Below are 26,204 nucleotides of genomic sequence, written 5' to 3'. Positions count from 1 at the left end.
GAGCCGGCTGCTGCTCACTCTTCGGGGAAGAACTCGAGTGTGCGATTGGAGGTGGAGATCTGGCACATGGTGTGGCTGCGGCGCTGGGGGAAGCCGGCCGGTGAGGGCGACTTGTAGTGGATGTTGACACTGTAGTAGGGCCGCTTCACCGGAGGAGGGCTGGACGATGAGCTGAAAAGACGGGCAAAGCTGCAGAAAGACAGACAGACACGGACAGATGATTAATTTTAAAGTTAGGAATCGTGCATTCTACTGTAAATTGAACAAATATTTAGTCATATTTCTATAATCATTACATTAGTATTTCTTCTTTTTTTTGGGGGGGGGGGGTTCCCCCTTTTTCTCCCTAATTGTACTTGGCCTATTTTGCAAGCCATCCCAGTCGCTGCTCCACCCCCTCAGCTGATCTGGGGAGGGCTGCAGACTACCACATGCCTCCTCCCATACATGTGGAGTCGCCAACCGCTTCTTTTCACCTGGCGGTGAGGAGTTTCGCCAGGGGGACGTAGCGCGTGGGAGGATCACGCTATTCCCCTCAGTTCCCCCCGGACAGGTGCCCTGACCGATCAGAGGAGGCGCTAGTGCAGCGACCAGGACACATACCCACATCCGGCTTCCCACCCGCAGACACGGCCAATTGTGTCTGTAGGGACGCCCGATCAAGCCGGAGGCAACACAGGGATTCGAACCGACGATCCCCGTGCTGGTAGGCAACGGAACAGACCGCCGCACTACCCGAGTATTTCTTCTTTTGCTAAAATAAAGGAAGTGTGCACTTTTCCACCTGGGATGATACACCAAACATGACTTATTTCTGAGCCATGTATTTCTGAGTCATGCCTGAGGGGGCAGTGCCCGTGGATTTAACAAAAATGAAACCTTACAACTGCCAGATGGTGGACTTCTTTTTCTCCTGGATCGGAGGACTCTCCCGGGACGCCCTACGAGGAAGGAGAGACGTTGGTATATGAGAGCGAGCGAGAACCGGAGGCTAAAGGGAACGATTGAGTGAGGTGAAGGGGAATAAAGGCTGAGTCAGAGATTCATTTCTTTCTGTTAACCTTGCCAACATTTTCAAAAAAATTCTATACATTTTAAAATGTAAACAAAAACAAGAGATGAGCATACAATGAGGACGAACCGAAATCAAATTTTAACAAAAAAGAGTGGAGTCCAAAATGAAAATGCTAACAATTTGATAAAAGACAGCCTCGCTTACAAAATAGTTAATGGTAGTGATTATATCGCAACAGCCTATATTTTTAAAGGGTGTTGTTTTCTTTAAAAAAGATGTTTTTTATAACTTAAATCTCAAAGTGATAAATTTTTGCACATTGGCTTCTCTACATTTCATACTCATCCCAACTACACACTGCAATGTGAAAGTTTCCAGCCTGTAAAAACAAACAAACTGCCGACTCGGTTCGGGACGACAGCCAATCCCCCCCTGTAAATCCGTCTCATCTGTAGTCAAAAGACGGTCCTCCTCCAAGACTTCCCGCAATTGCACCTGATCATCTCTGTCCACCGTACGGCCTCCTGCAGCTCCATCAACCGCTCCTTGTACTGGTTCCTCTCCATCAGCACACGGGCCATCTCCACCCTGGTGAACCGCCGCCGCTGTGTCATGGTCATGTCGCCATCTTGCATGGGTGATGAATACTGAGCAGGGGAGAGCACAGCGTTATTGGTGCATCGCCGTAGTTTGGACACGTTCAGCAAAGAACCCTGTTAAGAAAGGGTGCCGCACAACAGAGACTTCCTTCCATTATCCAAACGGCTCATCCTGCTCTCAGGGTCACGGGAATGCTAGAGCCTATCCCAGCAGTCACTGGGCGGCAGCCGGGGAGACACCCTGGACAGGCTGCCAGGCCATCTCACACACGCACGCACACACGCACACACACACCTAGGGACAATTTAGTAAGGGTGATTCATCTGACCTACATGTCTTTGGACTGTGGGAGGAAACCGGAGCACCTGGAGGAAACCCACCTAGACACGGGGAGAACATACAAAACTCCACACAGAGGACGACCCGGGACAACCCCCAAGGTTGGACAACCCTGGGGCTCGAACCCAGGACCTTCCAGCTGTGAGGCGACCATGCTAACCACTGCAATAGACTCATTTGTACATATATACATAAATGTTGTGTACTTCTAATTTTTGTGTGTGTTAACAGCTGTAAAGTTTGTTCAAACTGGTCAAATGTTAGGAACACATATAAATACTGTCGTACAGGGGCTAAAGCGCTCCATAAACATCAAAAAATTACTCTTATCTTAATCAGCATGAAGTTATTTTGGGGGTCCCTTAATGGAGCTTTACTTCAGTATAACATCAAATACGTGGGCAGGACAAACTCTTGTTTCTTGTTTCTGGCAAGTGGAGACAGCCAGAACTACCCATCAGACCTTTTAAGCACGTAGCAATAACCAATTTGACTGTGGGATTTCAGCGGTATTCCTATTTTTCTTCAGTGGGTATCAAAATAAATCAAACAGGGGGAAAAAAACATAAAACTAGAGCAGGACTGGCTTCCTATTACTATATTTTTCATAATTACGGCATTTAGTGGAGCGTAGTAGACCAAACTAATGTTTCCGAAGATCTTCGTGTACAGTTGGTTTTACTCACATCATCACCTCCCTCGTCCTTGGAGTCCTGAGATGCTCCCAGAGCCTCGGCTCTTATCCTGCAAGCCAAAACGGAGACAAAAAAACAAAAACAGAAGAAGTCACTCTTGGTAACATCGTGTTCAAACTGACGAGCGTGCTCTTTGTTTCAAACAAGACAGATCCGTGGCTGCTTTAAACTGTTATTGTTAAGACTGATGAGAAGCGGTGGACATTATGTGGGCTGAAAGTACGTGTAAGTTTGTGTACTCTGTCCCTGCAGTTTAAGGGTAGTTAATGTGATTTTATCTTTTATTTTGGATTTTTTTTTGCCCCCTTTTTCTCCCTAATTGTATCTGGCCAATTCCCCCACTCTTCCGAGCCGTCCCAGTCGCTGCCCAACCCTCTCTGCCGATCCGGGGAGGGCTGCAGACCACCACGTCTCCTCTGATACATGTGGAGTCGCCAGCCGCCTCTTTTCACCTGACAGTGAGGAGTTTCACCAGGGGGACGTAGTGTGTGGGAGGCTCATTCTATTCCCCCCAGTCCCCCCCGAGCAGGCACCCCGACCAACCAGAGGAGGGGCTAGTGCAGCGACCAGGACACATACCCACATCTGGCTTCCCACTAGCAGACACAGCCAATTGTGTCTGTAGGGACGCCTGACCAAGCCGGATTCGAACCCCGTGTTGGTAGGCGGCGGAATAAACTGCTACGCTACCTGGACGCCCCCGTTAATGTGATTTCAGGTCGGACCATAGATAAAGGCCAGGAAAGAGAGAAGTCGTCCTGGGATGGCAAGTTCCCACTTGAACCCACGTCCCGTTCATCCAACTACCGAACAAGGTTTTCACCAAGGTGTCCCATCATCCTGGTTAAAATACGGGGTAGTTACATCAAATCTTTTGTTCTGGCAAGTGTTCAAAGTGATTGAGTTGCCCTTTTTAAGATGATAATACCAAGGATTATAGGGATTTGCTTGTCCCCACTCCAGTGACTTGCAGTGACTTTTGTCCACAGTCGACAAATATAAATCCACTCACGACGTCATCAGCACAATGTTGGACTTTGGGACGGACTTGTCTTACAGCTCCCAACGCCTACAATGCATGCAGTTTAGTCATGTCCTATTCTGAAGTTTGTATCAGCAGATGTTACTCCCAAATCCCTGCTCACTGCTGGTGACCCCACCCTCCCTACCCGTGATACCCCCCAAACCAAAGGAAAATACAGAGACGGATACACGGGAGTTAAGGTAATCTTTTGGACAAACATCGCCATTCACCTCTTAAGCTCCTCCTCCAGCTCCTTGACTCTGGTATCCACTTTGTTCTTCGACTGCCTCACTGCCTCCAGCTCCTCCTTCAGCACCTCCTGCTCCCCAGAGAGCTCGTCCACTTTGGCAATAAGGTCGTTCTTCACGATGTTCAAAGCGTTTCTGCCGAGTGAGGAGACGAGGAAAGTGAAACCACAGGGAAGGCTTTGTCCTTGTTCATACACATTCACACACTCCTTTAATCTTAACTGGGTGAGTAGGACAGACTGGGGGGGAGACTAATGGGAGTGAAATAGGTTCTAAATGAACACTAGGTCATTTTAGACACACACACACACAAATACGGGTGACAGATTACAGGAAAAGCCAACATAAAGTGTCTTAGTAAGGAGTTGGTCCACCACAAGCCTCCAGAACAGCTTCAGTGCTCCTTGTCATAGATCCTACAAGTCTCTGAACTCTACTGGAGGGATGAGCACCGTTCTTCCAAAAGATATTCCCTCATTTGGCGTTCTGATGATGGTGGTGGAGAGCACCGTCTAACACTTCGGTCCAAAATCTCCCATAGGTGTTCAGCTGGGTTGAGGTCTGGTGACTGTGAAGGCCACGGCATATGATTCACATCATTTTCATCCTCATCAAACCATTCAGTAACCCCTTGTACCCTGTGGATGGGGGCGCTGTCATCCTGGAGGAGACCACTCCCATCAGGATAGAAATGTCTCATCCAAGGTAGAAGTTTAAATTTCAGAATAACTTTGTATTGATTTGCAGAGACCCTTCCCTCTAAGGGGACAAGTGGACCCAAACCATGCCAGGAAAATGCCCCCTGCAGCATAACAAGAGCCCCAAGACCCCCTCCCTGTAGGGGTCAAACATTCAGATTCTTCCTTTAATTTGTCACCCATCTTTATGTATATCACACATTCTCTCTCTGGTTTAACCTCTTACTTGGTCTCTAGGAGTTGTTTGTTCTCCGTCAGCAGGTTCTCGACCTCCTTGCCCATCCCTGGAACAACAAGAATCATTTTAATATTTGCCAGCAACAGAAAAAGATACAATAAATCAGCTCGAGCATGATCTATTGACACACAGGGAGAAAACACAATTGATATTTCCTTGTATTTACCGATATGGGAAGGAATATATCAGTCGAGATAAGTTGGAAATGTGATGAGTGAGAATGACGGCTAATTTCTACACATTAAAAATGTTAAATTTTCCAAAACAATGACAATTAATGAGATTAATGAACATTTTGATTTCTCTTGCATTGACAGGGAAACTAAACAAGGATGCAAAGTTTACCACTTGGGCATAAATGCGAAAATTATGTAACCAGCAATGAAACTGTAGACTTTAACTGGAAAGTCCACCCTCTTTGGCATTTTGTCTTTACTTAGACAACAGAAATGGGACACGGGGCTCTTCACCACAATTTGACTCAGTACATTTTTTCCCAAGGTTCATATTAAGTCCCAAGTGCTGGTATGGATTTAACAACCCGGGGTCGGCATAGTAATCATTTTACCCCGTCGTATATCACTTAACTCTTTTTGCAAAAAAGTGCCTCGCAGTACTACGACCTCATCCGTTTACAGATCAGGTGGTCTCGGCGGGATGTAAGGAAACACCTGATACAACTTACTGAGCTTGAGGACTACATCTGGAGCCGTCGCTCTCGTGTGTTTTCAGTTAAAACCCCCATTTACTGAAATTACCAGATATATTACCGCATAGGAGCATCAAGCACGATAACCTAAGCATTCATTACAAACTCAAAAGAGGAGATGGATTTGCTGAGAGACAAGATGACATGGAAGGAGACAGAGAGTTAGCCGAGAGGCTCCTGTAAGGCCCGTGTCGATCGGAAAAGACTAGGGATCTTTTGCAGTGTTTGGTAGTTATTTTAGTATACAGAGTAATGGTTCTTTGGTGGTCCTTATGAGACGCTGGATATGACAACTCCACAAAGTTGAGTGGGCACTACTTGTGGGGTCTTTCTGATGCACAGATTTGAATCCGTGGATTGGATTTAGCATGAAGTGGATTTTACAATAGTTAGAAGTTTCACTTCTTGAATGTAAAATATCAATTCATCCTAGCCATTTATGATGGCGTGAATGACTTAAGTTACATCCGCCGGGTCAACAAACGTACCGGCTTGATAGAAACTTTATCACTGGCATGTGCTTCAGTATCATGCTCATTTTCATCCACAGTGGTACCACATTGTCCTTATCGCTCCAAACAGTAGGCTTTGACCACTGTCATTACTGTCAGCAATGGTTTATTACACTTGGCGAGTGAAATTTCCATCCTATTTGAATGAACAATGTCCGGTATCGGGTCAAATGAGCTCGCTTCTTCTTCTGTTGAACGGCTAGAGTCTACATGATGGGTTGAATATAAATATCGAAACAATTTCACTCCATCCTTCCACTCCTTATGAATAGATAAATAACAGGTAATCCACACAAAGTGAGCATCGTCAAGAAATGCCCTCTCAAAGCAGGTTCCTGCCCCTCCACTAAATTCCGCGTATCCCTTGAGAGGATCGGATTATTTATGGGTAATGTCGAAGGGACGCGGTCTCTTTTCCTCTACTGGTTAACCGCCATTAAGACACAATTGGTCATTCCTCTCGGTTTTCTGTGCGGCGCCTTAAAAGGAGCTCTCTCAGCATTGGATGCAAAAGTGGAGCGAAAAGGGAAAAAAAAAAAAAAGGAAAATGAGCAAAAAAAGTAGAAGAGAAAAGAAGGAAATGGGAGAATACGACATTAAAGCTAGCGGCCCAGCCAGGAAGTGACATAACAAGCATTCATGACCAATATGGGATATGCACAGTCACTGTTAATGAGGCAAGGGGGCGCCTTACCGAAGAAATCATCTCGGACTGGGAGCGAAAGAGAAGAAAGGAAAGAGAGTGGAGGGCACAGACCAGAGAGAAAGAAAAAGGAGAGGAGCAGGAATGGGAGAGAGAGGAGAGGATGCTGATAAGCATTTTTTTTTTATCAAGCAGGGCTTAGAGAACAGCACCAGAGCCATAGGACCAGAAAGCAAAAGCCAAGAATAAGACTAACAGTGACTCAGCATCAGGCAGAGTGATGGAAGGAGGGCAACCTGGCTAACTGGACGGTCTCATTCACTCCATCAAACTGGTGTTCACCAGTTGCTCGACTCAAATTTGTGCAATTTCCCATTCACGCTCGCTGTACTGAGATGAGAATTTTGAAAGGGGCAGCAATGAGGAAAAGTGCAGTTTTGACATGTCTGAAACTGGGATTCACCAAAACAAATTTCCGATACACAAGTCTTTTATTGACTGGTGCATATGTTAAGATGCGGTGCTGTGATTTGTGATCATTTCTGCCTTAATATATACCTATGCTCGGCTAAGGGGCTAGGAGAACAGAGAGGAGGAGTAGGGAATCTGACTAGGCGTGACAGAAAAGAATACCAACCCGTCCACGTTCAGATACACACCTGAGAACTCCCCTATGGGTGTGTGTCCAGCAGAGTCACATAAAAGGGAAAAAAGGAAAGGGGTGAAAGGTTAACAGATGAATGAGAGGATGCGTCAAACGTCTCTTCTGCACTGCCCCCCGCCCGCGCTGACAGAAAAGAATGGTCAGAGACAGAAAACCAACAAATAAAACCTCCCAATGCCCGCAAACACACAAACAAACAAACAAACAACTACATGACTAAAAAAAATTCATCATCTTTCATAGAGGACATTAGCCTTATCGTAGTGTATATAGAAGAAAATGTGAGGCTAATCTAAACACTTGGTATGAAAAAAATACAATATCAAAAAAATTAAGAGCCGATAAAACCTGTTATTTCTTTAAAAGCACGTTACATTGGTGTTAAAATATAAATCCATCCATCCATCCAGTATCCAAACCGCTTACCCTGCTCTCAGGGTCACGGGGATGCTGGAGCCTATCCCAGCAGTCATTGGGCGACAGGCGGGGAGACACACCGAACAGGCCGCCAGGCCATCACAGGGCCCACACACACACATTCATACCTAGGGACAATTTAGTACAGCCGATTCACCTGACCTACATGTCTTTGGACTGTGGGAGGAAACCCACGCAGACACGGGGAGAACATGCAAACTCCACACAGAGGACGACCCGGGACGACCCCCAAGGTTGGACTACCCCGGGGCTCGAACCCAGGACCTTCTTGCTGTGAGGCGACCGCGCTGACCACTGCGCCACAGTGTCGCCCTAAAATATGAATATTACACTAAATATATATCTATGTTCTCCCCCAAAATGATGTCAACCAATAACAGAAACACATGATGGGTAGGTAGTTGAGGGAGGTGCAGCCATGGTAGAAGCATGGTTTTGCAGGAGGACTTTGCAGTGGAGGGTGGTGCTGTGCTTTGCTGTTGGCATGGTGTGTGTCTGTTTTATATACGTACATATATATATATATATATATATGTGTGTGTGTGTGTGTGTGTGTGTCAGACTGGGCCATGCAGGGTCAAAAGTCAGAGCCAGTGCAATGGCACATTCACACAGCCTCATACGTCCTGCACGAATGCAAAGCAGATAAACACCGGCCTTGTTTGAATGACATCTACAGTCTGCCTCCCTTTCTTCCCTTCTGGTTGAACACGCGTCTAAAACGGGTGAGCGGATGATATTGTGTGACAACTCGGCACACTGTGTAAGCCACACTGTCACTTTCCTAACGGGACGGAAGAACACCTCGGCACGGGACGAAGGAGTCCACCCACACTTCTTGACAGATTTCAAAGACAGCTGCAGACTAGAGATGATCCCCTTTATTTGGGATCAATAAAGGACCCCATTTTCCCTGGAGTTACGGGGAGTTAGTATTGCTAAGCTGTAACCGGTGTCTGCAGAAACTGACCGGATCCTGCTACGGGTTAAGCCTTTTAGATGAGCGTGCTCACAGACGATCGACACATAGGGCCAGATATATACCTAGAAGCTCGGCTCCCGCGTCCACATCGCCGATGATGTCCGACTTGGCGTCTTTGATCTCGTGATAGAGCGAGTCTGTATTGATGCCGAAGGCCTCGTTCACGATACCCTGCGAGGGGCTGAAACACACAGTGGGCATGACCGTTCTTTGACTAGGAAATAACCGTGACCGTGACCACGGAAAGCCAAGTAAAAAACTGTTTCTTGGTGTGTGTCTGTGTGTGTGTGTGTGTGTGTGTGTACTGCAGCAGGTAGTTGTACCTGTTTCCTCCTCCATAGACACGGGGGTCCACACACATGTCCAGCTCGGGCGTGGAATCGATGATCTCATGAAACTCGGACCATTCATCGCTGCTACCCATACCTGGGCAAAACAGGACAGAAACACCTCAAACAGCTAGACAGCAGAAGCTCTTGCGTGTCACACGAGCGCGCTATTGCGCCCCAAAAATTGCAAAATCACCTTTGGGGTTCATTCAATGATATATCAGTACAAATAAATAAAAGTAAACCACTGATGTGCAACTAATGAAATTAACCCATTTGCAAGAGAATAATAGTGTCATCATCCAAGTCGTCATCTGGGATCACCTAACGGTACACAACATGACTAAGCCAGCCTGGCTGGGTCAAACAAAACCACCGTACCAATGCTGACGTTCCTGGTTTCCTGGCAAACTTGCACCTCCATGTTCCGACTGAGCCGCTTGGCGTTTTTCCTATGGTTCCCTGCCCGCGTTGCATCAAACTCGGAATGTGGCTGGAAGCCCTCGTTGAGGGGGGTGACTGAGGCGGAGGGGACGGAGGAGGTGGGCGTGTTGGACTTGCTCCCTGTGCTGCTTGGCGTGGCCGCCACGGAGTCCGACTCGGAGCCATCCTCCTTGGTAAGTGGCGGAGGCGGGACAGAGGACAGACAAGGGGGCGTTAATGTCAAGCGGAGGAGACAAAGTGAGACATAAAACCTGCTTGCTTGAGACACCTTTACGTATGTGCTTATTTGACTCTGGGCGGCTGCTGGCGGGCCGCAGCGGTCTCCAGAAGAGGATGGAAAACATTCGTTTTGGGAGTTGTGGCTTCACACTTTAACGAAGACCGCCACACGACTTAGGTAATGTCGACATACACCAAAACCTTTTTTTTTCCTTTTGGAATTTTCTCCCTTTTTCTCCCCAATTGTATCCAGCCAATTACCCCACTCTTCCGTCCCGGTCGCCGCTCCACCCTCTCTGCTGACCTGGGGGAGGGCTGCAGACTACCACATGCCTCCTCCGATACACGTGGAGTCGCCAGCCGCTTCTTTTCACCTGATAGTGAGGAGTTTCACCAGGGGGACGTAGCGCGTGGGAGGATCACACTATTCCCCCCCAGTTCCCCCTCCCCCTCGAACAGGCGCCCCCGACCGAACAGAGGAGGCACTAGTGCAGCGACCAGGACACATACCCACATCCGGCTTCCCACCCGCAGACGCGGCCAATTGTGTCCGTAGGGACGCCTGACCAAGCCGGAGGTGACACGGGGATTCAAACCGGCGATCCCCGTGTCGGTAGGCAACGGAATGGACCGCCGCACCACCCGGACGCCCACACTAAAACCTTCCGAATCTTCAGTGGCTTCTTGACAGGTGAAAGCCACCAATACAGTCGAATATAACTGCTCATTTCTCTTTCTGATTTCCTTCTGGAACGGTGCGAGGAAACAGGCGGTGATTACACAACTCTGTTGAGTCAGTTGTGATCGGATGACACAGATCCTGAATGTTCCCATTTACTCCAGTCGTGTGTCACATAATTCCCCATTTTCACTTAGCCAAACCGTGATTTAACACCGGTGGGTTTAACATCTCCCTATCCCATAATTGCTGAGAGAGAATTCAGCAGTGCCTCTCGTCTTTCCATGGCTGTTTCTCTCAAGTGTATCACTAAACGCGTGTGTGTGTGTGTGTGACTAAGCAACGTCAAAAGGGGAGATACATGGCAACACAAGTTTACACTTACTGGATAAGTGTAAAGAACACGAGCAAGCGTACAGTGCGGTAGAAGCCGTGACTCCATAACCCCACTGAGACACAATCACAACATCACACAGAACGCCATGAGAAAGTAAAAGTGGACCCCTGCTTGCTTGAGTCACCTGGCCAACACATCGACCTGGGTGAACCCCCCGGCAAGACTCTGAAAGGTTTCTTACAGTACGTCAACAACAAGTGAGGTGATTTAAAATGCTGTGTCCTCAACAGTGACGCAAGCAGGCGTCAGGGTTGGGGGGGCCCCCTGTGGGGTCTGGCTGGCAGGACGGGCGGCGGTGAAGCCGGCCCCTCCTCCTCCTCTCGCTCCAGGCTACGGACGTGGAGCGACAGGGCGGTTGTCCGTCACACCTGATAGCTGGAGCCGTAGTTGGGCTGGCCGAGCTCGCCGACCTGCCAGGTGTCTTTCCCGGGCATCATCCTAGCCCCCCCGAGACCCCCACGTACCATGCCCTCTCCGCTGGGGTACAGGCTCAACGACGGCGGACGCTCCGCTTTGCTGCTGGTGGAAGCAGAAGAAAAGAGCAGGTCAGACACCCGTGTGAGACTGGACGGAGTGATGAGGAAGAGGAACGGAACAAGAAGGAGGCAGACAGGGATGGAGGTTAGTTGTTTTGAAGGATGATGAACACCCCCCCCCCCCAAAAGAAGGTGAGCTCTGGAAGCATGCAGTCCAACCCTCAAAGTAAAGCTGGGCAATATATCGATATTAGATCAATATCGTGATATAAGACTAGATATCGTCTGGGATTTTGGATATCATAATATTGTACTGTGACGTAAGTGTTGTCTTTTCTTGTTTTTTTTGGAGGGGGGGGGGTTGTATCCGGCCAATTACCCCACTCTTGCGAGCTGTCCCGGTTGCTGCTCCACCCCCTCTGCCAAGCCAGAGAGGGCTACAGACTACCACATGCCTCCTCTGACACATGTGGGGTCGCCAGCCGCTTCTTTTCACCTGACAGTGAGGAGATTCGCCAGGGGGACGTAGCGTGTGGGAGGATCACGCTATTCCCCCCCAGTTCCCCCTCCCCCCTGAACAGGTGCCCCGACCAACCAGAGGAGGCGCTAGTGCAGTGACCGGGACACATACCCACATCCGGCTTCCCACCTGCAGACACGGCCAGTTGTGTCTGTAGGGATGCCCGACCAAGCTGGCGGTAACACGGGGATTCGAACCACCGATCCCCGTGTTGGTAGGCAATGGAATAGACCGCCACGCCACTCGGACGCCCTTTTCCTGGTTTTAAAGGCTGCATTACAGTAAGACGCAATTTTCTGTACTTATCAGAATGTTCTAGCTGTTATGTGTCTCGACTTGTTCTGACATCACACAATATTGTGTGAGAGCACCAATAGTCATCTCTACAATAACGTCGATAAAACATCGATATCGAGATAGTCGCTCAAAAAATTATCGTGATATCTGATTTTGTCCACATCGCCCAGCCCTACCTCAGAGCTCACCGAAGCCAAACAACAGAATCGAGGGAGATTCTTCACTAAGAAGAAGCAAACGGGGACAGAAGCAGAAGAGACTGACAAGATGGACAGACAGGCAGACATACAATAACCGCCAACGCAAGCTCATTAATGGTAGGTCAGAAGGTAAACACCAAGCAAACTCAGTACCAGAAGAGGACAGGCACAGACAGCATACCACACGTGAGACCAGAGCATCAACTATACGTACGTTCAAATATAGCACAGATTTTATTTTGTCGACATGATATCTCACCAAGACACATTTATGCTATGGGGTTTTTGTGCTACGAGGTTATGAGACGGGCTGGCAGAGTATGTCCCCATGTCCAACGAATTAAACATCTGACACACACTGATTAAACTATCACTGTTTCTATGATATATGTGTATATATATATATATATATATATATATATATATATATACATACACACACACACATCTTTTAAATGTAATATCAAAACCTTGGAAGAGTTGACATCTTTTCTTTTTGTTTTGTAACTTCCCCCCTTTTTCTCCCTAGTTGCACTTGCCCAATTACCCCACTCTTCCGAGCTGTCCCAGTCGCTGCTCCACCCCCTCTACTGATCCGGGAAGGGCCACATGCCTCCTCCACCACATACATCGCCAGCCGCTTCTTTTCACTTGAAAGTGAGGAGTTTAGCCAGGGGGGACATAACGCGTGGGAGGATCACGTTATTCCCCCCCCCAGTTCCCCCTCTCCCTTGAACAGGCGCCCCGACCGACCAGAGGAGGCGCTAGTGCAGCGACCAGGACACGTACCCACATCCGGCTTCCCACCCACAGACACGGCCAGTTGTGTCCATAGGGACGCCCGACCAAGCCGGCGGTAACACGGGGATTCAAACCGGCGATCCCCGTGTCGGTAGGCAACGGAATAGATCGCTACGCTACCCGGACGCCCGTCAGAGTTGACATCTTTGTAGACAAACTATAGTTGTGGTAAATGGGGGGGGGGGGCGGGGCAGAGACGGGCAGGAAAAACAACAGAAAACAGGAGATGGGACAGACAGGCTGGCAGACTGAGGGACTGACTGACAGGCAGACAAAACCAAATGAGGGAGAAGGTCCGCTGGAGACGACGTGTCGCTTTGCCTTCGATGGCTGACGGACTATTCCTCTGTCACTGTGTCACTGGCCTATCTGCTCCCTCATCCAGTCGCAACGCCAAACGGTTGCTTTCACGATGAGCAATAAAGCGAAAGTCTAGTTTTTAAAACTAAAACGGCACTAAAGAACAGTCGAGGGTTCATTGGACCATACGAGGAGGGGGGGGGGGGGGCTTGGGGCAGGGGTTCAAAGGGCAAACTAGCCGGTTGGCTGGCAGAATTTAGGAATGGGGTGTGACGCTGGTTGTGGGGTAGAGAGGGGGGATTTATGCTAGATTTACCTTTTCCTCCACGTGTGGCGTTGGCTGTGCACATGGCAGCACAGAGAGCCAGCCAGCCAAACACAGAAAAACACAGAGAGCCAGAGAGACAGACAGACAGACAGACACGGATTAGAGAAACACGGCCGACGGGGACATGGCGTGGCACATGACGGGCCGGCCTAACGCTTGGGACGGACACACACAAACAAGTGACTTGCACAGGACGGTTAGTCGAAGCCCGACGGAGCGAAAATGTCAGCGTGACAGTGGGGGACCTGACCAAGGGGCCACAGATCAACTACCCGAACTGAAGCTCGTCCTTACTGAGCAGTCACACCACACGCCGTCAAAAGCTCACAAAACATGCCCGCACTGACTTTTCAATGAACTACTCCTGAAAGTTAAAACAAGATTTTGAAATTGAGTACAACAGAAATAATACAATGAATTAAAAATATCTCACTGAAGAAACCTAACTAATCAGTAGTTTGGACACAGAAGCTGTGCAAGATGCTCCACTTCTCGTTTTACCGACAGCTGAGGGCTGAGCCAAACCACTGACCCCCCCCCCCCCGCCCCCATAAGACTCTGAATCAGAATCGGATCCCATCACATTACATATAAGGAAAGGATCCGGTTTGTTTATTTATTTATTTATTTATTAAATAATTCTCCTCTTTGTCAGCGGGTGGTACAAGTTGCTCATTGTGGCCAGTGAGCAGAAAAGGCTGGCACAACACGGTGAGCGCACAACACCAAAAAGCCTGCCACGATCAGCGCTGGACACTTAACACCCAACAGTTTCACGACTGAAAACGTGACGTCCACAGATAGACACACATGCAGCACTTATATACCGACCTGTCGCTCTCACACACTCACACACACACACGCACACACAATCGGATTACTCACGTCCGTCCACAGCCTGGGCCTTCTGACTGGTTGTTGCTTCCTGCCTGTTGCATTTTGGATCGCTCTATGTACTCCACATAGGTCTGAATCATCTGTGACCGGGAGATAGACAGCGGGGTACATGGATGGGGATGGGGGGGTCAAACAGATGACACGAAGAAGAATTATGTTATACTGACATAATTTTAAAAACGGTCAATAATCAGTGCAGATGATGACAAGAATCCAACTGTGGAAGGGTTTTGGAGGCCTCGTAACTCAAAAGTAACTGTGACCGTTTCGAAGTAACTGAAAATGTTCAGTTCTATGCGGGGAATGGGCGGATTGTATTGGTGAACAAATTATTGATATACTTTATTATTTATCAATATACTTTCACCACCTTTAAAAACCGGCTTTCTGAAGACCGCAGAGGCGTCTGCGTGAGTGTCATCCTCTTACCTCGGTGTGACGCTGGTGCAGGGCGTTGTACTCTTTCTTCATGTCCGACTCTCGCTCCTCCAGCCGAGATACTGAGAGAGAGAAAACCAAGTAACTAGGCGGCACTCTTAACACTGGGTTAATGTACATTTAACTGCATTTAACTCATCCCAGCTGTGCAGCTAGGAGCGGTGGGCAGCCGCCGTGCAGCGCCTGGGGACCAACTCCAGTTATTTCTTCCTATTGCCACGGTCAGGGGCACAAACAGGAAGGAGTATCAATAACCCTAACATGCATGTCTTTTTGATGGTGGGAGGAAACTGGCATGCCCGGAGGAAACCCACACAGACACAGGGAGAACACGCAAACTCCACACAGAAAGGCCCTGGGATGGCCTGGGGTTCGAACCCAGGACCTTGAGGTAACAGCGCTAACCACTGGGTCACTGTGCTGGGCCACCGTGTAAAACTGATAAATCAATCCATATAACCCTCCAACCCTAATTCCCTCGAGCCGCTCTTTGATTAAAACATAGCATTGAAATTTGAATGACTCAAAATCATAATTGCAAGAAAAATGGCATCCCATCAGCCTTAATAATGTTGGGAAAATGTTTCGGCTTTACTAGAAAATAATTTAGCTTTTCTTTCAGCCAGTCAATTTGATCAAAATGTTCAGAGGTGTATACTTGGGTGTGACTGCTGAGTACTTTTTCTTTCCATCCATCCATTATCTAAGCCACTTATCCCAATTGTGGTCGTGGGATGCTGGAGCCTATCCCAGCAGTCATTGGGCGGCAGGCGGGGAGACACCCTGGACAGGCCGCCAGTCCATCGCAGGGTCGACACATTAGGGCCAATTTAGTACGGCCAAGTCACCTGACCTACACGTTTTTGGATTGTGGGAGGAAACCGGAGCACCCGGAGGAAACCCACGCAGACACAGGGAGAACATACAAACTCCACACAGAGGATCACCTGGGACGACCCCCAAGGTTGACAACCCCGGAGGTTTGAAACCAGGGCCTTCTTGCAGTGAGGTGACCGTGCTAACCACTGTGCGACTGTGCCACCCCAGTGTATTTTGTTTTAAGTCAAAAATAAGGAAACAATAAAAAATTGATTCGGTTTTAAATTCCCTCTTGAGTCCAGTTGAAGGTTTTAATAATACTTTTTATTTGATAATATCAAATAAAAACATCAGGGACTGCTAGCAAGACCTAAAAACAGTCTTAACACCAATCCTGAGACACAACCAATGCAAGAATACAATGCATCCACCAGGGAATTCCTGGTGGTACAAAGAACTGTCCTGGACCTATAGGAATAGGGGGTACATAATTTGGACCACTGTCTACCTACTCTGGTCAACATAGTTCTTGTTCTTGAGCTCCATCTGTTTCCCCTGCAGCTCCAGACACTCCACCTGCATCTGCAGCTCCTTCTTCTCAGCCTCCAGAGCATCCTCAAACTCGATGAATTTCTGACAAGAGGGAGCATGGGCAGAAATGGAAATGAGCTCAACAGAAATGGAAAACAGTTCATCTAGTTCATCAGATGACACAGCTCTTGGCAAAAGGGAAGACCATTACACGACGGATTTATTGTAAAAGCAACGTATTTTGTGTAGATGCAATAAGACAATTTACCACAGAGGACTACTTACATACTACATTTGTGGCCACTTTGTGGAATTGCAATGCAAATTATTATTTTCTGCAAAACAGACTGGCATCTACCTCTCTGCAGAGGAGGTGTTAAAATTAATTCTAGTGGCCTTGACACGTTCATCTGTTAACAAACTACTTTCTGACGCGTCTCTGATGGTACAGTATACCCCATAAAGAGCAGCTGCGATACAGTTTTTGCATTGTCACATTAAATTTAAATGGGGATGATTCGTCTGCCCTGCAACAGAACTCTAAAATAACTCTATCACATAATGCACACAGCGACTGCCATGTTCCATGTGCCTATTTTTCTTTCTTTTTTTTATAAAGCTGCTCACAATGGCGCTCTTTTTTCCCCCTGGTGCAGCCGGGCCGCTGTGTCTTAATGCTGTAATCCTCTGACTGCAAGGAGACCCTGCACACAAGAACACGCCGCGGACACACGCCGCACAAATTGCAAACACTGTAATGACACATTTGATGTTGGACATGAAGTTAGTTGTTTATTAATCCTATACTAATAACCCCAAAGCCTTCTCATTGATACCCTTTGACTATATCAAGAGTCCCAACTCAACTGGGAACAAAGCTCTGGAATACAACAACCCCAATGAAAAGAGCCTTGTTTGTAAGATTTTCCCTTCCGGCCAGCCACAATTTGTCCAATCCTTAAAGCTGCAGTCCAGAATTGTGTTATAATATCTACATTTCATTATATCCACATTTGTTCTTGAAGACTTGGGCTTATAGATGAAAAGTTCATTCTTGTTTGTTTGCTCTTGTTGTTCTTGTATTGTATATTAACTATGTTGCATGTTTACTTTTTTGTACTATTTTATTATCCTAGGATGCCTATTACAAATATTACGAATGAAGAGGTGAGAAGAAGGATTACACAAGCTGCTGAACACATGAAGACTTGCTGGCAACCCTCGAAAAGAGAAAACTGAAATGGTACGGTCACATCTCGAGAAGTTCCGGCCTTGCCAAGACCATCCTGCAAGGTAGAGTGAAGGGCGGGCGAAGACGAGGAAGACAGAAGAAGCGGCGGCTATGTAACATCAGAGAGTGGGCAGGCCTTGACTTTGCCAGCTTACAGAGGGCGGTTGAGGACAGACAGAGATGGCGAGGACTGGTTGCGGATTCAACAGCGGCGCCCCAACGACCTCTCGAGAGGTTACGGGACAGGACAGGATAGGATGCCTAACAACATCAGGCAATGGGATTACCTGATGTTGTTAGGCTACCAGCCTATTCACTAACTCCGGTACATTTACATTTGTTTCGAATGTTGATTAATGTACAGCCCCTTCCCAAATAAACATTTAAACTAAACTAAACTAAAAACGGGGTTTTTAGACATTTCTCAACCCACCATTAATCATAATCTCTCAAACTGATGTAAATATTTTGCGTAGACCTCCGTAAAAAAAAACCTAATATGAATTCAAAACGCACGAAAAGCCCTGGTTAGCTAGCACATATGGTCAATAAATAAATTTAAATCAGAAATGTTGCTGCCAAATCACTATGCAGACAAAGCGATGGGAGAACCGAGCTACAGTTATGCAGTGGTATGCATACACAGGAGTTACAAGAAGTTTATTCCTGTGATGTTTGTCGTCTTGGATCATTGCGTTTCACCATCATGTACAAATTCCTACTGAATCACGTTTGCAGCTGGCGACCTAATGATGTGGTCTTGGATTCAGACGGTAATAGGATTCGGACGTGACTTAGTTCTCACTGACAGACAACCAAAGCTTGGAGAGAGTGGCCCCTCTCTCTCTCTCTCTCTCTCCCGTTTACACTTGGTTTTAAAATGTGTTTTTTTTTTGTTTTTGCGATTGGATCACAAGTGGACCGCGCTAAATACAAGCGTAAATGACCACCAAAACGTTTTGTGAACCGGTTACTCAAACCACTTGCTGAGGTGGTCTGGGACGCATTTGACCACATATCTTTTGTAGCGTAAATGCTGATGCGTCCCCGACAAGGAAGTAACAGGAAATCGTCTTCTTCAGAGTAACGAAATCTGATCACAAGTGGTCAGCAGGACGCATTTGGAGACGCACAGACACAGGTGTAAACGGCGACGTGTCTCACTGTCCACTTGTGATCCGATCGCCACATTTTAAAACCGAGTGTAAACAGGGTCTTTGTTAATGGGCAGTTTTCACTCTCAGTAAACAAAATCGACTTTCCCTTTTATAACATTCACAGCGTGTCAGAATAAAAGGAACAATTTTTCACCAATGGATGCCAGTGGACGGTGCAATCACCTCTGCAGGCAATAATGATAATGTAATATAACTACCCGGAGCTACTACAGCAAATTCCAATTACTCACTTATTCAAAAAGTAAGTAAAACATACGTAGCAATGTAAGAAAATGTGAGGTTGTAGGAGGTTTATTCCCATGTGTAGTCTCTGAAATATCTGCTCATTGTAGGTAATGATCTATAAATCATGAAACAATCTACTATATAATCCATGGGATTTATAGAATGGGCTCTGTCTGTTCTAATTTAATCAACTTTATCATGATTTACACCCATTTTACTATTATTTTATGTCTGGCCTAACTCTATTTCATAAGGGTTTTTTTTTTGTTCTTATATTTTATTCATCTATCCTGTCTGTTTTCTTTTATCATTGATCTCTTTTTATCTGTGCCCCTTTCAGTGTGAGTAAAGAGCATTGAATTGCATTTTAATTTATAAAATGTGCTGTATAAATACAGTTTGACTGGTTGATTGATTCAGTAACCAGCATTCCTACTGTACCAATCATACTGCACCTTGTTGACAAAAGCAACAACAGATAAGTTTAAATATCGAAGAAATCTGATGCACTCGACATAAAAAAAAGTCAGCCTCTAACATTTCAATTTGTGTTCTTAGCAGCAGCACAGTCGTGAAAATTACAGCGTTCATCCAACAGCAGGACAATAACTATGTCTGACAAACGTCAGAAGTTCTCTCTGTCGAAGATCTCTCGTTTTAAGCCACTGTAATTCCTCAAAATATCATGCTGTGCCCTACCCATGGGGCAAATCTCCTGCAGTGACGCCCTTCAAACATAATCCAATAACAGCTGCTTTGCACAGCAAATCTGACCCTTTCCATCTCTCGAGTAAATGCCATTAAAATGCACTGTAAGGAGTGTGTGCTCTGTTGTTTCGCAGCCGACGGCAAACACGAAACAAAGCCTTGTTAGGTTTTGAAGCAGACATCTGATTTATGCTAACTATAAATAACCCGATTCTCTTAATAAAAGACACAGCGGACGCGTTTGTGGGTATGAAAATTGTTTTTGTCCTGTGCATGGATGCATACATAATACATGAGGTAGCATGTGGCGACTGAGGACCAAATATGCTTGTCTGAGAAAGCGTGGCTGGATGTACTCGAATATGTGGCGTTCAGCTCTTCCCTGATTATTCATATTGTATACTATGTGAAAAATGAACAGGGACCGATGGCTCATACCATTATAATACTGACTATATTACTTAAAACTCTGCAAGTAGTCAGCATTCATTTCCCTGTTCATCAATTTGTCTTTTTAGATTGCAATCAAACAGCAGGTTAAAAAAAAATATATATATATATATATATATATATATATATATATATATATACACATATATATATATATACATATATAGATAACTGCCTTTAACAAAATAGGTTTGGGTCAATGAGTATCTACAAAGGAGCCATTTTTTTAATGTAACGAGACGCAGCATGGGCAAGGCTGTCATCTGTATGGGTAGTAGTTGTGCAGGTAAGATGACTGATATATTACCAAAAAGACTGATAAGACAGCAGATGGAGCGTCACACGGCGCCTAAGAGTTCCCATCAGCGATGACCAGAGAATGGTCAGACAGTGCTCGGCAATTGGCACAGATTAGTAAGTCTTTAACGCTGAGTCTAAATCCGAGGCGTGCTCTTGACTTGGGAGTAGGTTTACAGAGACATGATGAGAGGAAGCAATAGCAAGTGAGGGGAAAGAGTGGAAGTGAAAAGCCATTCATAATGAAACCTATATATCGAAACCTAAAAAGACGTGTGGCTAGCAATAAATATTGATAAACAAAGCATCTCTGAGCTTTGAACAGACCATTGATCGCTAGGTACAACAGAGAGGACTCCATTAAGTAGGCCAGGTTTCCTTTGCTTTGTTTACCATTAGGTTGGGTCTAAACACACTGTAATAGGAGCCCCCCCAGTCTCGTGCGAGGACATGAACTGGTGTGTTATTGTTTTGCTTCTGGTCGGGAGATGCTCTGCCTCGCTTTCCCTGCCTACTTCTCCTTGTGCAGTTTCCCCTTTGTCTCTCGATCCGCCCATCCTCGTTTCAATGCATCGGTTTGTTGCTTGCATGCCTGACAATCTGGCCTCTGAATTCAATTGTTCCACGGCTTTTTCAGTCTTCGGACTCTATTTTCCCCCTGTTTAGTCATCTCTGCATCTCTGTTGCTCTGTTGCTCGGATTCCTCACGAGAACTGATATGCCTTCTTAATGTGTTTCATGTGTACTATATTGATTTGCTGTGATTCGCCCCGCCTCTCGTGTGTCCTTCCATCCCCCACCATGCTCTGTCAGCACAACCAACAAATTTCTCTCTCACTTTTTAGCAATAACACTCCCAAATTTAACTTCAGCAAACCCTTTTTCTTGCTTGGCTAAAACATAACTTTGAACTTCCATCCATCCATCCATTATCTGAGCCGCATATCCTGCTCTCAGGGTCGCGGGGATGCTGGAGCCTATCCCAGCAGTCACTGGGCGGCAGGCGGGGAGACACCCGGGACAGGCCATCATACAGGGCCGACACACACACATTCATACCTAGGGGCAATTTAGTATAGCCGATTGGCCTGACCTAAATGTCTTTAGACTGTGGGAGGAAACCGGAGCACCCGGAGGAAACCCACGCAGACATGGGGAGAACATGCAAACGCCACACAGAGGATGACCCGGGACGACCCCCAAGGTTGGACTACCCTGGAGCTTGAACCCAGAACCTTCTTGCTGTGAGGCGACCGCACTAACCAATGCGCCACCATGCCGCCCAACTTTGAACTTAACAGGCCTATATCTATATATCTCTATATCTATCTATCTATCCTACTATCTATAATATATATAGATATAATCCAGTGAGTCAAGTGAATTCTTTGAGACAGTACAAGCCTGTTTCATGCCATAAGCAATCATCAGCTGTCAAATTGACAGCTGATGATGTGGCTGGTGACTTTACACGTATCAGAGGAGACATGTGGTAGTCTGCACCCCTCCCCAGATCAGCAGAGGGGGTGGAGAAGCAGCCGGGATGGCTTGGAAGAGTGGTGTAATTGGATGGGTACAACTTCGGAGAAGAAGGGGGAAAAAATAAGTCTTAATCTATGTGTAGGTAAAATGCACCATTTAACCCAGTAGTGGACCTATATCCCGGTCTAAAGAGCTGGTGAACGGTGGATAGTTAGCAATTTAGAATTTCTTTCCTCTTTTTTTCCCCCACCAGGTACTTGTTCCCTTTTTATGGTCACTAAGTTTTGTTACTTGCCTAAAGTCGAGCCAGAAAAGGACTCACTGTTCATAATTAGCATCTTATGTTTTACACCATGGGTGCAACAGTCTCGCTACCTCCTGATAACTCACTGGACTGCAGTTTGTCCTGGTTTCACTTAGGAATAGCAACAACTAGTGCAAATGGGGCAGATGAGTGACAGGCGCAGAAACCTTTATTTCTGTGCGGCAAAAGGAAGCTTAACGTGTAGCCACCGCCACCCATGATTGAATATGGGCCAGAAAGTGCCGCCACAATTGCAAAACAAATGCAAAAACTGGGTATCTCACCCGCAGGGAGGGCAATAGTATGACGGGGTCAGGTGATGAGAAGGGCTGGGAGCTGAAACCCTCTTGGATCCTAGTGATTCACTAAGGGCTCAAAGAGCAAGAGGAGGATTGTAGAAAGCAATAGTTCCCTATCAGTGTCAATTTTTTTGCTGCTTCTGCCCACTGTTCTTGCTGATTTTTATGTTGGCCATGTTCCCGTGTCTTTATATCAACGCCACCCCACCCCGACCCCCAAAATGTCGTTCCCTCGCATGTACTTTCCTGGTGCATCTTTCCTGGATGTGATTCTGCTAGTGTCCTTACTGGTGTTTCAATAACAACAACTTACGAGTTTGAAAGGTTTGTCTGTGATTCTTATCATGTCAGTAGCATTTTGGATGTGAAAATAGTGCACTATCAGTGTGAAAATAGTGCACTATCAGTGAAATGTGTTGTTAACAGGCCAACACCAGGTAGTATTAGTGGTGGTAGTAGTAGTAGTAAATGCAGTAATAGTAGTTGTAGCGAGATTAATTGTGTTAGTAACAGTGGCAAATTGATAGGACCTGTTAAAGAGTTAGTTGCATCTGTGCCTACACAAGTCATGTGTTAATGAAAGACGTCAACTTAATACTAAAACGCTGTGATTTCTGAAAAACAAGTTTGGACAATATATACCGGCATGTGAGTGTTTGATAATTGTGTTGCAGATGATTCCTCAAGGCATAAACGACGATCCTCCCTGAATGACTTGGTGTAATTGGCACACTGGGGCAATGCTATAGTATTTCTGTCACATCCTTTAGTACAGTCTTCTGAAGAGCAGCGTATCTGACTTGATAGGTGTCCGAAATGGGTCACGGTGATTAGTAAGCATTAAGAAAGAGGAAAATATCACTCCTCTCATGACACGAGTTGTCTTGTCTTATTCCCGATGGTAAGAAATAAACCCCGAGGAGATCCGGTTGCACGACTGACAGTAAGGCTGGGCAATAATTCAACATTACCATTTATTGTAGTCCAATGGTATCGTTTCCGGGTGAAATTTGGATAATGTCGTATCACGGTGTAGTTTTGCTGTTGAAACTGATGAGAGTGAGAATCCATTAACTACGACCTCCCACGAAACGAGATCGGAAATACTTGAGGGAATACTGTTTTGGTTTTGGTTTGATATTGCACAGTGCATGACTGAACAGCTCAATACGTCGAACCTCAGGTGGTATTTTCTGCACATGTGAACAGATACAGTGACAGAAACCGATACTGGGTCAAATTCTTTGAGTGTCATAATAATAGTAATACTAATAACACTAATAATACTAATAATAATAATGTCTCTCATACCACCCAGCACTAACTAACCCTGATGTTAGACTGGGTATCCAACCTCTCACAAGCCTGCCTTCATGGTCATGCTCTGACACCTGTTGCAGTCCACTGTACGCAGATAGGGACCAACAAGCAGCATCACATGCGTCAGGTACACACCCACCACACACACACGCTTACCACACTGGACCCGTCCCTAGCGCGCACAGCACACCGAGCACACCTCACCTCCTCCGCTTGCTTGCGCAGCGCTTTCTCCCTCTCGTACTGGGTGATGAGCTGCTCGTTGTCCTCCTTCAGGAGCTCCAGCTCCACTTCGTGCTCCTGGTTCTCCGTCAGAACCGCGTCCAGGTTCTCCAGCACGTTCACCACCAGCGGCATCAGCTCCTTCACCACCTCCTCGTCGTAGCTGCGGATCAGCCTCTCGAACTCCCGGTAGATGGAGTTGGCCAGGCCCGACACCCGCTCCGACATCACGGACACGGAGCCGTAGTCGTCCTGGTAGACGACCTCGTCTATCTGAAGCTCCATCATTTTTTATGGAGGATGGGGGGGGGACCACACACACACACACGCACACGCACACACGCACGCACAACTCGGGATCTGGTTCCGGATGAGGAGTCGCACGGCTGGGCCTAAGCTAGGCTATACGATACGGTTAACGCCGGGAAAAAAGGGGACGCGCAGTCACACAGTCTGTCCGTGAACGGGCCTAATAATAATGAAAAAAACCCCATAACGATAGAAAAAAACATCTACGCCATTTTTTTGTCAAGCTTAGTATGAAAAACGGGGAATGTAGATTATATAGCGCGTAACCTTTAACTCGAAGGTCTGAAGATCCTGGGTGTTGTATTTTTGATGTAGAGCGCTGGCCGCCCCCCTCCTCCTCCTCCTTCTCCCCCCCTCCTCCTCTTCCTCGATCACCGCTGCCGCCGCAGCCTCGCAAAGAAGACGACAAAAGAAGAAGAAGAAGAAGAAGAAGAAGAGCCCCTCGTTTCTGGACGCACCCGGCTACCGCTCTCCTCCCGGCGCGAGCGCCCGGCCCTGGGGGGAACGGTCGTGGTGTAGGCCGGCCGACGGATCGGCCCTCTCTTCGCCCATACCGGGGGGAAAAAAACGAAAACGGTCCTCGGCGACGCACCTGCCTTTCACCGCCGGCCGCAATCGCGGACCCCAGCCATCACTGGCGCGCCCCCCCCGCCTGGTTAAAAAAGATAAATTAAATAAATAGGTAAATAAATTAACGCGGGCCGCCGACCACTGTCCCCCCTGTCGCAGCCGCTATAATAACGCGTCGTCCATGTCGACGGGCCGCCGATGCTGTACGCTGGCGAGGCACGAGGGGGGGGTGGGGTTGGAGGAGGAGGAGGAGGGGTGGTGGAGAGCGGATGGGCGGTGATGTTTCCCTGCGCTTGCAGGGGGCAAACTGACTCTCCAGCCGGCTTTCGGATGGAGCTGCCAGCTGACCGGTCGGGAGTGACGTCACGACGCCGGCGTCGCGCAGGCTGGGGCTGAGAGGCTCGTCCTGCTGTTTTCGGGAGGCCCCGTTGAGATCTGATATACTGGGGGGGCCCCTCTCCTCCTCCTCCCCCCCCCCAAAAAAAGGATTCGGTGATGGTGCTGATGCTGTGCGCTTTAAATAACCGAGTGACGGAAGATGAATCGAGATGATGAAACGAACCCGCTTTTCCCTTTTTTTTCCTTTAGAGCGAACGCAAAACGTGACAGTTTACGTTTAAAGCAGTTACTGCGAGCACCGGCAGGGGGCCCCAGACCAGACACGATCATACAGAGACCCCCCCCCCCCAAAAAAGCCCCTGTAACCGGTTATTTTTTCGCCCGGTGCGGGATTCGGTACGGGGTGTAGTGCACCACAAGGCGACGTCGCTGACCGCTCGGCTAAAGGGTCAGACCCGTTAACTAGGGGTTACTGTGTTTTATTAGTAGTTTACAGTCGTCACCCTCCCCGGAAGCGCGCCCTCGCGTTTTGTTATTCCCGCGCTCCGAAGAGACTTCTGAGGATCTGCACACTTCCGGATCCCACCGCTGCCGCCAATATAACCGGTTATTTTTTCGCCCGGTGCGGGATTCGATACGGGTGTACTGCACCACAAGGTGACATCACTGACCGCTCGACTAAAGGGTCAGACCCGTTAGCTTGGGGCTAACATGTCTTATTAGTAGTTTACACCCCCCCAAAAAAACCGAACAGACCTACCGTGGAAATAAATTTGAATTGTGAAGTGCA

General features: G+C 47.3%; 1 protein-coding gene across 1 annotated transcript in view; it reads right to left on the bottom strand.

Moving 5' to 3' along the window:
• mapk8ip3 (mitogen-activated protein kinase 8 interacting protein 3) overlaps positions 1-24,815 on the bottom strand; it is a 41,056-nt gene extending 16,241 nt beyond the window's left edge. Inside the window, exons 1-15 of the mRNA XM_056287493.1 lie at positions 24,179-24,815; positions 16,462-16,582; positions 15,122-15,192; positions 14,681-14,772; positions 11,242-11,389; positions 9,516-9,747; positions 9,129-9,231; positions 8,868-8,986; positions 7,381-7,392; positions 4,846-4,903; positions 3,904-4,056; positions 2,641-2,698; positions 1,511-1,662; positions 885-941; positions 19-189 (exon numbers count right to left, since the gene is read on the bottom strand). Coding sequence (XP_056143468.1) covers positions 19-189; positions 885-941; positions 1,511-1,662; positions 2,641-2,698; positions 3,904-4,056; positions 4,846-4,903; positions 7,381-7,392; positions 8,868-8,986; positions 9,129-9,231; positions 9,516-9,747; positions 11,242-11,389; positions 14,681-14,772; positions 15,122-15,192; positions 16,462-16,582; positions 24,179-24,484 — 1,853 coding nt within the window. The 5' untranslated portion in view covers positions 24,485-24,815. The remainder of the gene's footprint in view (positions 1-18; positions 190-884; positions 942-1,510; positions 1,663-2,640; positions 2,699-3,903; positions 4,057-4,845; positions 4,904-7,380; positions 7,393-8,867; positions 8,987-9,128; positions 9,232-9,515; positions 9,748-11,241; positions 11,390-14,680; positions 14,773-15,121; positions 15,193-16,461; positions 16,583-24,178) is intronic.
• Between the last annotated feature and the right edge of the window lie 1,389 nt (positions 24,816-26,204).

Source organism: Lampris incognitus, chromosome 10, assembly GCF_029633865.1.
Source record: "Lampris incognitus isolate fLamInc1 chromosome 10, fLamInc1.hap2, whole genome shotgun sequence".
Taxonomy (NCBI): Eukaryota; Metazoa; Chordata; class Actinopteri; order Lampriformes; family Lampridae; genus Lampris; species Lampris incognitus.
Note: the sequence above shows the minus strand (reverse complement) of the source record. Positions and strands in the feature narration are given on the sequence as shown.